At 38.5% G+C, this 13,321-nt stretch overlaps 3 protein-coding genes across 3 annotated transcripts; 2 read left to right on the top strand and 1 right to left on the bottom strand.

Annotated features, from left to right (window-relative positions):
* The first annotated feature begins 1,303 nt into the window (after positions 1–1,303).
* LOC117295893 (putative glutathione-specific gamma-glutamylcyclotransferase 2) lies at positions 1,304–3,945 on the top strand. Its single transcript, XM_033778683.1, has 3 exons — positions 1,304–1,473; positions 1,893–1,928; positions 3,276–3,945. Exons 1-3 carry the CDS (start codon positions 1,339–1,341, stop codon positions 3,672–3,674), a joined length of 570 nt encoding a protein of 189 aa, XP_033634574.1. The 5' UTR covers positions 1,304–1,338; the 3' UTR covers positions 3,675–3,945.
* A 907-nt stretch (positions 3,946–4,852) lies between these two features.
* On the bottom strand, positions 4,853–8,876 carry LOC117295883 (damage-control phosphatase ARMT1-like). Its single transcript, XM_033778672.1, has 5 exons — positions 8,771–8,876; positions 7,892–7,997; positions 7,090–7,331; positions 6,766–6,907; positions 4,853–6,296 (listed from the first exon to the last, which is right to left on the bottom strand). Exons 1-5 carry the CDS (start codon positions 8,833–8,835, stop codon positions 5,523–5,525), a joined length of 1,329 nt encoding a protein of 442 aa, XP_033634563.1. The 5' UTR covers positions 8,836–8,876; the 3' UTR covers positions 4,853–5,522.
* Positions 8,877–9,125: 249 nt separating this feature from the next.
* LOC117300085 (N-alpha-acetyltransferase 80-like) lies at positions 9,126–13,298 on the top strand. The gene is made up of 5 exons (XM_033783809.1): positions 9,126–9,294; positions 9,389–9,495; positions 10,614–10,762; positions 11,363–11,541; positions 12,106–13,298. Exons 2-5 carry the CDS (start codon positions 9,389–9,391, stop codon positions 12,433–12,435), a joined length of 765 nt encoding a protein of 254 aa, XP_033639700.1. The 5' UTR covers positions 9,126–9,294; the 3' UTR covers positions 12,436–13,298.
* Positions 13,299–13,321: the final 23 nt, after the last annotated feature.

Genomic DNA, 13,321 nt, shown 5'->3' with positions numbered 1-13,321 from the left:
TGAAATAAAAATTAATAATATTTTCCAATTAATATGGAACTCTTGGCTTTGTAATTGCCCGTATCTTACGCTTGTTCTTTGTGTATAGCATAATGTACAGCGTAAAAAGTAGAAAAACTCGTAAATTCTTCCCTTATTAAATTAATTGGGCTGAACTAATTAGAAGACTTAACACATTGGGGCGCCGGGCTTATATAGCCAGAGGTATGAGGAATAGATTTATGAAATAAAAATTAATAATATTTTCTAATTAAGATGGAACTCTTGGCTTTGTAATTGCCCATACCTTACGCTTGTTCTTTGTGTATAGCATAATGTACAGCGTATAAAGTAGAAAAACTCGTAAATTATTCCCTTATTAAATTAATTGGGCTGAACTAATTAGAAGACTTAACACATTGGGGCGCCGGGCTTATTATAGCCAGGGATATGAGAAACAGATTTATGAAATAAAATTTAATAATATTTTCCAATTAAGATGGAACTCTTGGCTTTGTAATTGCCCATATCTTACGCTTGTTCTTTGTGTACAGCATAATGTACAGCGTAAAAAGTAGAAAAACTCGTAAATTCTTCCCTTATTAAATTAATTGGGCTGAACTAATTAGAAGACTTAACACATTGGGGCGCCGGGCTTATATAGCCAGACGTATGAGGAATAGATTTATGAAATAAAAATTAATAATTTTTGCTAATTAAGATGGAACTCTTGGCTTTGTATATGCCCGTACCTATACGCTTGTTCTTTGCATAGCATATAAACAGCGTATAAAGTACAAAAACTAGCAAGTTCTTCCCTTATTAAATTAATTGGGCTGAGCTAATTAGCAGACTTAACAAGTTGGGGCGCTAATCTGATATAGCCAGGGGTATGAGGAATAGATTTATGAACTAAAAATTAATAAATTTTTCCAATTAAGATGGAACTCTTGGCTTTGTAATTGCCCATACCTTACGCATACAGCGCATACAGTACAAAAATTCGTATATTCTTCATTGACTAAATTAATTGGGCTAAGCTAATTAGCAGACTTCAAACACTGGGGCGCTAATCTGATTTAGCCAGGGGTATGAGGAATAGATTTATGAAATAAAAATTAATAATATTGCCCAATTAAGATAGAACTCTTGGCTTTGAATCTACCCATACCTTACGCGTGTACAATCCTTCCGCACTGTCTTCGACGGGTAATGACGGTCGTCGACAGTTATATCGAAATTTGGTGCTAGCACCAAATTTTTTTGCCATCACCAAATTTGGTGTTGGGCCCAAATTTGGTGCTCACTTCAGTCTGGTACAACACTCTACCTCAGAAAACTCTCAAAAAGGACACGGTTATGTGGGCTTTCGGCTACGGATCATTGATATGGAAAGTGAACTTTCCTTACCAACGAAAAGTAGCAGGATACATCGATGGATATGCAAGACGATTTTGGCAAGGAAGCCCAGATCACAGGGGAAACCCAAGGAAGGTAAGCTCACTCGTTTCTTTGCCGTTTATACAATATAAATAATCCCATCCAATACGGATCCACGGATCCATGACCAATCGCAGTCGGTAGAGAAATGAGGATGACTCGTCATTTTTATACAGCACCAACCTACCATGCCAACAGCCCATGGAGGTACTACCTACGTCTACAACTTAGTTTTATGGTCATTCAGTTTTGAATTACATACTAAATGTACCTGCCATTCAATTCAACTTTCAAGTTAAAAATAATGAAGGTTACACTTAACATGGCTATTGTCTTTGATGAGTTTGACCCTCAATGTCACCTCAGCTACTAAACAATTTCTATGTTGTAGTTCAAACACTCAACACCACCCTATTTCTATTAGTAAATTTTCAAGTTTAGCTTACAATGTTTTGTGTGTGTTTCTTTTTCAGCCTGGACGTGTAGTTACGCTGCTGCCAGACTCTCAGGTAAACAATAGAACCTAACCCCTGCATACATGTACCTAGACCGCTAATTTTGCCAAGGTCAAATACATTGTGTGTGTGTATAACCTCACCATAGAGTTGAAGAGCCTGAGGCCGTGTCCGAATTGGCGACTTTGGCTACAGCTACGGCTAGATCAGCGCGTCTGCCAGTGTTGAAGAATAGCAGACGCGCGTGCCCTAGCCGTAGCTAGTCGAAGTCGCCAATTCGGACACGGCCTAACATTAACCAGCATTGTAGCCATAAGCCTTTTTGAGGTATGGCGGACACAATGCTATAACAACACTATTATAAGGTTTGGGTAAATTTGTGTGATTGAGCACTAGAAATAGAACGTGTGTTATTCTGTGAAGTGCGCATTTTAGGCGACGCGGCGCTTACACGTTAACCTAATGACCACAAACATGGTGAGCGTGGCATCAGTCGCTGCGTGTGACGCGCGCGTATCACCGCCCACCATAAGCCTTTTTTGAGGTATGGCGGACGGTTCCAGGCAGGTCTCCCAGAACTAAAACATTTCGCCCAGCACTCTAAGCAAAAACAATGTGCTGCCCACAACAGATTTCCACCAGATAGTAATGAAGATGGTACAATATCAAAACATGAATAAGGCCAGATCCGAATTGGCAGCTACAGCTACGGCTACGGCCGGATCGCCGCATCATCATGCATTGAAGTATAGGACGCCCTTAGCAACACCCCTGGCAACGGTCGTAGCCGCAGCCGTAGCCACCGATTCGGACACGGCCTAAGTGTGTTGATCTTGCCCTTGGTGGATTTAGAGCCGACCACTAAACCTAGTCTAGCTTCAACACTGAATACAACTCTATGTACCACAACTCACAACCAGGTCTTCCTTTGACCTCACTGTGGGTGCTGCATGTTGAGATTGTGATAAAAACAAGAAAAAACAGAGTGTATACTGAACAGAGTTTTTTTGTTCACAAATAATCTTAGCCAGTGTTGTACAATGTTGTGCTGCAGATAGTGTGCCATGTAGGTTGGAAAAACCAATGGGTAAAAACACTCATACACGTTACAACTACCCCCCACCCCCACACACAAATTTCTAGTCTTTCTGCATTACATTTTTGAAAGGAGATTTAATCCCAAGACCAATCCACTAAAAAAATACAATCCATAAACCAAGTACCTGAGATATTGCTTTGCCACCACAGGGCATAAAAACCTGGGGTTTATGAAGTTCAAATAATGTGTTACCAGAGAACCCCATTTGTGACATTTCTAATCAAATACGTTAAACCATTCTTTTAATCAATGCTATATCGTTCTTTCCTGATCTAATGAAACTTTTATTTTATACCCTATAGGAACGAGTATGGGGCATAGCATATGAAATAGCAGAGGAAGACGTCCCTCAGGTGCGTGAGTACTTAGACTTCCGAGAAAGAGGCGGCTACTCACTTACCTCTGTGACCTTTCAACCCCGTGATACCAGCACCTATGAGCCCTTTGAGGTTATGATTTACATAGCAACTCCTGACAACCAGAACTTCCTTGGTCCAGCTTCCATGGAGGATATAGCCCTGCAGATATGCTCTTCCATTGGGGAGAGCGGAGCGAATACAGAATATCTACTGAATTTGGCTGAAGCTGTGAGGACTTTATTACCTGAAGCTTCTGATCAACATTTATTTGAATTGGAGAGATTGGTGCGGAAGATAAATTTGAAAAAGGACCAGGAGGACGTTGAAATATACAATATATAGAGTAGATCAATGCACTTATAAAGGAACCATATTTATTTCATGAAATGAAAATAATAATAAATTTGTTTATTAACAAATTACGAGATAGGTAGATTATAGGGGAAATGTTGATTTGTTTTTAATCTGAACAGTCACTGGTTATAAAGTTTACACAATTGCAAATCCTGCAAAAGAACATTTTCGTCTAACATGATTTGTTAAAGGATTTGGGTACTTTTTCAAAATGTCCACAGATTTACATTAAACTTACAGGGTTTGAAGATAATGATAGTGGAAAGCTTCCCTTCAAATACCCTTCAAATAATATTACTAACTGAGGTTCTGTAGTTTTTGAGAAATGAGTAAAACAAGTCACAAAATAATTTCCGTCTCCGGAAGACAAACATTATTTTAGCATGTAAAATCCCATTAACCAGTTATGCTATGATTATGGTATAATATAATACGGTTTTACATGCTAAAACTGAGACTAAATTTATTTGTTTTCCTCATTTCTCAAAAACTACAGCATCTCAGTAGGGAAAATTTCAAGGGAAGCTTTCTACTATCATAATCTTCAAACTGTTTAAGTTTAATGTAAATCTGTGGACATTGTGTTTTGTGTGTGGAAAAAGTACATCAGACCCTTTAAACCTCAACCAATTTTTATCTATTAAAACCCATCGTTTTAATATTTAGTATGGCCTGTTGTCAAAAATGCAGAAATTTGTAGGGCCTACTATTGTACCTGCCATACAATGTTATTGACACTTATAAATACATGTAAAGTGCTTCATTTGAATGGATACCTGAAAACAATTTTAACAAACATTCAAATCTTTTTAATGTTTCAAATGCAAAATGTTGTATCTATAAAATAAAAAGTGCAACGACAGCTTATTAAGGATGGTCAGAATTAGCGGCTTTGGCTGGCAGACTGAGAAAGTTAGATTCCTCAATATTGAAATTGAGAAACAGCCATAGTTTTAGCCAAAGTCACTAGAGGCTAAGTTGAATAAAACTGATGCTGAAAGGATATAATAGTCTGATACATTGCTTTAAGGAAAAGTTTACATTGTGTACCTTTGGTTTTTTTGAACGGTTCTAATTGTTTTTATCCAACATAAATGTAGATGCAATAAAACTAATCTGTGAACATTTTATTTTGACAAAAGGTGGTCACGTTTTTGAGATATCGCAGTTATGTCCTCGCAGAAAGAATAATCCTAAACTAGAAAACATACATATCCTGGGAGACAAAAACAGATGAATTTTTCCTTAACCCCATTTAATACTTTGAAGTGAAATGTTTCTTAAAACGCTGTACTTCTAACCAAGCATTGAAGTTTTTATTGCCATTAATTTTAGGAGTGGTTACCAAATGTATACCTTCCCTTTACCTAAGAAATCTGTTATAAGATTTTAAATGTGTACACTGAATACAATATTGCACACCCAAAAAACATTTACTCTACAATTTAATTCCACTTACATGTACTTGTATACACCAGTATGATTTTAAATAGTCACAAATATATTGGAAAACAGCATTTTATAGTAAGTGACCAAGAGGAAACTTCAGATTTTTAGCTTTTGTGATATAATTGAAAACACTTGAAAAGTATCAACAACTGTATAATTCTGTACCATTTTGGTGAACTTAAAAATAATTATGGAATATTTATTGTAATTGGCGCATTCAAAATAAGAAAGTGCAATACAACACTTGAAATGCACTCGCATTCTCACAACTTGTATGTTTCATGATTATTTATTGTGATATTAGGAAATAAAAAACAAACAAACAAACAAACTGTATAATGTGTTTTATTTTTGTGAACCTTTAACATTTTAATATTGTTAAACAATTTAAGTACGGATCATTCCAGAAAATTGTATAACGGCAAACTTTCCATCAATGAGCCAGTCGCTATCCTCAGCTGCAGTTTGCTCAGCAACGCCATCATCAAGCCCTACTATAACATCAGCCTTGCATGTCCGTAAGGCACAATGAGGTGCCGGATGAAATCCACATAATGCCTCCGCATAGGGGATTGTTGGTTCCCATTGCCGATCTCCAACCAGCTTCCTGTAGTTTAAATCTCCCTTTAGGAGAATCAGATCCGATTTGGCAAGTTCAGAGTACAAGTCTGGAGCGACTGACTGCATTGCGCTGAAATCATGCGGAGTTGTCCAAAATGGATGACCCTGTAAAACCCATGATTTTGTGTTGATTCTCTGCGACCAACACCGGCCAAGTTTTTTCAGGCTGTCATTCTCTTGATGTTCAAGGTAGTTTAATGTGTATGTAAAGTCATCCTGTCCTACATCCGATACAAACCATGGCATTGCTTTGTAATGCATAACAATAACGTCAGCCAAGTTGGTTCTCAAGACATACTCGGCTAAACACAGATCAGTAAACAGCTCAAAGCCAGCATTGTCTAACACGATGTCCATCCTCACTGCCTCATTCTCAGCTTTGCTCTCCCGTGAGTTTTGCAAGACACGCCAAAGCTTATCGCTGTCGTTAACTAATATTTTGTTTCTTAAATTTGCAATGTGTGCGAGTGGGCTAATTTTCTGTGAGTTTTCTACACCGGCTGAGATGGAGAGGTCGCACCTATTTCCCCAAAGAGAAATCTAGAAGAAAGAGGATGGAAACAAAACATGAACAAACTAATTAATCAATCAATCATAATCAACTTATAAAGCGCACAAATCAAAGGTTTGCTAAAAAAGGCGCTGAGGCACAGAAGAAATAAATAAGTCATTGATGACAGGCCTCCTGAAACAAGTGGGCTTTCAGAAGTGACTTGAACATGTTGAAGGATGTTGTTGCCCTGATGTGATTTGGAAGTTTATTCCAGAGGTTGGGTCCATCATGAAGGTAGACTGAGAAGAATCTTCTAGTAAAAGGCATGTGGCCCCGAACATGAGAGACACGACCTTGATGTCTACAGTCACAACACACTGTCCCCACAAGCTAATACTAAGTGACATCATTGACACACAATTCTAAGGGAGATTTAACCTGTGGGTGCACATTGGTCTACTTCTGATAATTTGTGTCAGAACTTTCCTTCCCGCAACCTTTTGCTTCTTCCCTTACCTCCATGAATTCTTTAAAACAGTCAATGTCCTTCCCATGTGTCATCTTTTGGTACTCTGCAAGGGTGACCAAGGCCTCCTGTGACTGCTTCAATGCTGCCTTTTTTTGCTCGCTGAACGGATCAAAGTTCCTCAGGTGATTGCTTTAAGGAGATAAGAAAACAAAGTAAACTGTTATTGAGTCAGAACTATTATTAAGTCAGATCAAGTCAAGGTCACAAAAATAAAGATGCTCAGTTTTAACCGTCCAATTTGCGCACCATCTAATGGCACGGCACAGTAATATGCTTTAACTGATTGTCAAAAGATCAAAATTAAGTTGTACCTCTGTCTTATTATATTCACAATCCTTCGATACATGTAACACTCCACATACAACCAGGGAGATGTGAACCAGCTTGCAGGGGTACCCCCATTGGCCTTAGTCTCCTCCTCCAGACATCGCTCCCAGATCTCAATGTCGTCCTCTCCATCTGGTTGCAGAGGGAGAATGGCCTTGTCTGTCTGTAACTCGTTGCGGAATTTGGAGAGTTTAGCGACGATGTCTTTGCAATCTGTGGCTCCATCCTGAGAAACATTAAAGAGCAATGAAAGAAAAGAGTTACCTTCACAACCAAAAAACTTCAGGCGTGCTGGTTCTCTATATATTTTGAGCTAGAAACAATATTCTTTTTTAAAAGAATTGCCATTAGAATTTCTTCATTATCACATGAGCCCCGTTGTCAGCCGAGAGAAACTTAAGAGGATTGCAAATCACTCCAGAATAGAGTGTCATTTTTTAAAGTCTTATCACAACATGCATGTCGCTATCTCTATCATGCCATCCAAGCTATAGTTTCGGCCGTCCTAACTGTAACACTTAAGTTCGTACTGGTCCTAACTGTAGATGGGACGGAATGCTACGACAAACCTCCATTGGCCTTTGGGTTTGGTACAATATTTCAGAGCCAACAGCTATCATACGATACTACCTGGGTACTCCTAGAACTATTTGTAGAAACTATATAGTTTCTAGAAGTATCCTAGAACTATAACATAGTCAATGGCGAGGTTCGTTACACTATCGCCTCCATGTGGAGTAAGGATAGCGGAACAAACCTAGAAGTTCTGTCTGGGGTCTTTCTTACCTGCCCATGTAGCTGTGCAGCCTCAATGCGGTAGGTGTACACAGTGTTTACCACTTTGGTGGTGATGACAGGGAGGCGATCTTTGATTGTGAGATATGCAAACGACCTGTGAAAAACAACAATAAGACAGAATTGTTACCATTACTGGTGGAGAGCTTAAGACCAAGTAACTAGCACTGGGATGCTTAGTTGCGATAACGTAACTCTCCTCCCGACGGCCGGCTCCGGCCTTCCGGCCATCAAGAGGAGGGTTAGGTTATCGCAACTGAACTATGGGATGCTGTACTGTACTCCTCTTTTTGATTTGACAGCTGATGGCCTCCCGTTGAAATTAAAGACTATGACAGATCGTCGCCCTAGGTCCGATTCTTAAAGTCAGAATTTAAAATAGAGATGGTACAGGTCCCCGGTTGGTCTAATCGAGATCTTAAAAAAAACTGTACTGTTGCAACAAGCGAATTGTATCCAGTGACCTCGATACATTAGTACTGTAGGGAAGACCCAGCAACGGTGGAGGGGTTTGCGGGGGGGGGGGGGGGGGCATGGGCCCCAGGGCATCATACAATTACACAATGATCATCGATCGTGGCTTTAAAAAATGTTACTAAATAAGTCAGCGGTTGACAGTAGGTTGCTTTATATAGTAAGTGTACTACTGAAAATATGTCATCTAATTCCAAGTCATTTTACTAGTTATGGTGTAACTCAACTGAGCTGACTAAAGCAATGGCTTGTTGTTGTTGTTGTTGTTTGGAATTGGGCCCGCCCATCCCGGAAGTTGTTTTTACTGAAGACTTGAGTTGAGTTAAAGAGAAAAAGTAATCCCAACAAAACCTCCAAAGTATATACAGTGTATTGATATTTGAAACGCAACTGTACCCTTCGAAACGAGCTGATAATCTCGGTGGAAGTCCATCATTCTCATCACTGCTTGTCGCCGCCATGTTGATGATCAGTTAATTCTTGGTCAAGTCATGGTGTTTTAATGTCGACACTACGTAAACTCGTATACATATTGGTATAGTATCGATTCTTGCGAAAGCATTGGGAGTAATGTCGTAAGTTTACAATGGTATCGATACTTGAGTCCGCAAAAAATACCATTTCAAATAATCGAGATTCCTGCACATTATGTACAGTACCTAGACGTATTCAAGGGAACATCAACACATAATATGATGTTGACTATTTTCTTAATAATTTTTGTCAACACAAACACGTGACTTGCAGCATGCAGTCGGTCGTCTGCTAAATTGTCACTTTTGCAGAACGTGTCAAAATGTTGTCCCTGTAGTTTTTCTCCTCTCAATATTTCCAAGTCGCTGTAACATTATCATAAGCTTGAATAATTGGTTCGTAAATGTGGAACCGTGTGCAAGCAGGGAGCAAGGAACATCTTTGAGGTAGGCTGGCTGCAGTGTCAGAAGCAAGAGTATTTCTTTTTGAATAAAATTGCAAATAGAAAATCTAAAGAGTTTTTTCTTCTGCTCTTTGCAGATGGACATCTCAAACATTCGTATGGAACCGTTGCACAGAAGACCAGATTTAATTGATGATTGTGCGGACTTACTTAACGCTCAATGGCCTCGCAGTAAAGCAGCAAGGTAAGATACTTGTTTGAAATAAGATTAGATTTAGAGCATGGGAGAATAATAAAACCCACCGTACTGATGTTGAATTTTAATAGTTTTGTCAGTGTACAATGTATATCACTTCCACTTATTCTGAAAATAAATGTATTGGATGTATTATTCACCTTGTCCAGTGCTCCAGCCAAGTATTGCTTATAAGTAATGCATAGAATCTCTGCTTATAAATGTGTACACTCATAAGAATGTTGAGACACATTTTTCATGGAAATATTATAAAGGAAACAGGTACATAGAAAGCAGGTCCACTCCACTATGGCCCTGTTTTCTGGTTTCTTTTCAATGGGGAATATATATAGAGGTAGCTGTGTGGAGTGAATTATGGCTGTGTATTCTATATAGTTACTCCAGGAAGCAGGCCTGATACTTAATGGACATGATGGAAGCAGTTGCCTAGTTGCCTTTAAGTTTCCTTATGAAGGTGCCCTTTACAAAGGAAAACTACCTTGCTAATACAACAACAACGTTGAGGTCAGTCAGGTTGGCTTAGTGGTTTCTCTCCATGCCTTTCACCTTTGTGGACCCCAGCTTGAGCTGGGATCGGAGCCTTGCTTATAAGGATTGGGTTTTTCATACCTACGGTACCTGACTGCGCGGGTTTTACCCTCCCGAGGGGTTTTCTTCCCACGTCTAGCTATAAATGAAGATTCTTCATTGGTTTCTCTACAAAAAGTTGTTGTGATGTTTGTCGACTGCATAATTTTGATGCAGAAGTATCAGGCCTGCATGATTGACATGATGAATAAATTGTTTATAATACTTTTTTTTATTAACTTTTGGTTTTTACCCATACACCGATGTGTGTTAGCACTGTATACTCACTGGACTAGCACTGGACTTTCCCAAGTCCTTTGAAAAAATATCACACTCACAGGCATTTACTCGGGTGGGATTAGAACACACGACCCTTGCAATTCTAGAGCAGTGTATTATCAATTAGACTACCGAGATTGCCCGGTAGCTAGAGGCAGTTCGAATCCTATGTTTTGGCAGCGGGTAGGTAAAAACAAAAAATTAATGTTCTCTATCCCCGATGCAAATTTAACATCTATTATACTTTTTTACATGTTTAGACTTCACTCATTGGATAAGTCACGTGATGAACTTCCGTACTCACTTGTGATGGTGGCTAATGAACAGGGTAGATCAAGTCCAGCTGTAATTGGTTACTGCAGATTGGTCAGAGTCATCAGCATGCCAAGCAGTGTCCTCATTGAATCCGGTAAGAAGGAAAATTACATTGACAATGAAAATGCAGTACACTGTTGAAGATTCAATTGTCTTTGAATGTAATATATAAAGGTGTTGTCACAAGGGGCAATTTTTCAGTCAACTTGGAGGCAACCAAGTGCACTCTATGCAAAAGGAACACTTTGGCAGCAATAGAGACAATCTTCTAGTTGTAACTCATTACTCCCAGCGGGAAAATAACGAAAAAATGAAATGTGAATGAATTTCCTTTTTGGAGATTGCCAGGAACTGGTTGCCTTAAAATGGCATCATGTCACAAGGCCTTTAGGCCAGTACAATTTCAACATTCCAAGGCATTTTGGCACGGAACTATCCCTCATCCATCAAAAGCAGCATGGTATGGCAACACTAGACGAGAAATAATTGGCCGCAATGCACTGCCATTAATTAATTTAGTTGAGGGGGTGGGGGGGGGGGGGACGCAAGATGATGCTTGCATTGATAAACTTTTACTGGCTGTTGCATATAAGGGAAACTCCTCAAAGTCGATGTTAAATTTTGCATTCAATTTTTCTGTTCTTATATTCTATATGTATAAATCACTTTTGTTAATTTCCCTTTCTTTTATCAGTCGTTGTCCCAGAACATCTGAGAGGTAAAGGTATCGGCCGACAGGTCATGGAGATGGCTGAAACACATGCTAAGAGTCAAGGCTATACCACTATGTTCCTTAACACTAAAGACAAGCAGGGCTTCTACTCTCATCTTGGATATGAGTTCTGCTCACCGGTCAATACCTTAAATGCTCAGGTGAACAATTATTCTTGTCCAAAGACAACTTTATAAGCATTCATTCATGAAAAGTTGGAGGAGTGACAAGCAATTATGACAAATTTTACAACATTATCAGATTGTTTTCAAAATATTAATTTTCCACTATGAATTTAAAGCTTGAACAAGAACAGTCACCATATATGAAAAGTTTCCTTTTGAATGGCTCTCATTGTTGAGAAAGCTACACTAACCAAATGTCACCTGCAAGGTTACTGCAACACTCTAAACACAAAAGCATAATGTAAGTTTTTCTCAAAGTATTTGAACACCCTTAAATTTTTATTTCACTTGTTTGATTTATCATTTGTTTTGTGAAGGCTAAATGACACAAAGTGCCTGTTATGGACTTTTCCCAAAACCAATGATAACACATGTACATGAACCACCCTTAAAAAAGGGTTATATGCAAGAATTGTTTGGTAATACTGAATAACTCTTTTGAAGGAAACATTCCTGATCATGTAAACCATTGGAGAAATTTGTGTGTTGATTCATTTAAGATTTATTATGCCATCTCAATGTTCTTCTGATTTTGTACAGATGTTAGAGACTTGTGATTGTTCACCTACTACACCCAGCCCGCCCTGTGAGAACCAGACTCCTTGTTCATCAAACAGCTGCACCAGCGTCTCCCAAGAACCTAGGGTGAGTGATGTTAGGCTCTCTGAGCCAGATGGTGGATGTTTGGAAGGAAGGGAGGCAACCTCAGATAACCGTGTGGATGTTCAACGGGATAATAAAGTACAAAGTGTTTCTAATTTATCCCACACTTTAGTAAGTGTTCCTCCCCCACCTCCTCCTCCACCATTAAAACTCAACACTTTCACAACATTGAGTCCAATATATTGGATGAAAAAGGATGTATCTTAACACTAGGTGTTTTAGAATTGTAGTGTACACCATTGTAATATTCATTTGTGTATGAGCTTTTATTTGGAAGCTGCTTTGGGTTCAAGTTGTGTTAACAAATATCCTGAGAAGCTGATTGTGTCTGACTGCATTTACTGACTCAATGTAAAATGAAATAGAGAGAGGAGTATGAGAACAATTTTCAGTAGTGTACGATGTTACTTGAAAACAGTAAGAACAAATAAATCAGCCTGCAAGTTACGATACGTTTTGTTTTGCTGTTTTTTTCTTTCTTAAAAAAAGAAAACAAAATATTGAAAACTAGTAATAAAATGTTGGTGTGTAGGGAAAAGGCAGAACATGGTCAACTACATAATATGTAAACTATCATACTTTATAGAATAAAATTATTTTAACCAGAACATAGTATTATACTCGAACAATCAGGAGACTTCAATTGAACCATTTCACACACAAAATGTATGCTATGGCAACTAGTAAGTTCATTAAGTTTGTTAAAGTATGCCTCTACTCCCTTTTTTCATTAGAGAATATTTTGAGAAGGTATTCTATCAATTTGTTTGTTGTGTTTGAACAAGATACATGGTCACTTCACATCAATGTTGAAATTATTCAAACAACTTTGAACATTGATAAACAAATTATGGTTTATTTTACAAATTCGATGAATACCTGTAGTATAGTTCTGGTATTTTAGCAGTATATGTTGTAATTGAAGGCATTTATTGTTATACACATATTGAATGGCAATGAGGTAACTAGTGTACATCTATTCCCCCAAGGGACTTTGGCCGAGGGAAATAGGCCCCTCTTCTGGTCTTTCACAGGCCTAAGGGGGAATAGACGTACACTAGTTACCGAATTATGCCAGTCAATAGGTGTTTTA

This window comes from Asterias rubens, chromosome 1 (genome assembly GCF_902459465.1).
Source record: "Asterias rubens chromosome 1, eAstRub1.3, whole genome shotgun sequence".
NCBI lineage: Eukaryota > Metazoa > Echinodermata > Asteroidea > Forcipulatida > Asteriidae > Asterias > Asterias rubens.
Note: the sequence above shows the minus strand (reverse complement) of the source record. Positions and strands in the feature narration are given on the sequence as shown.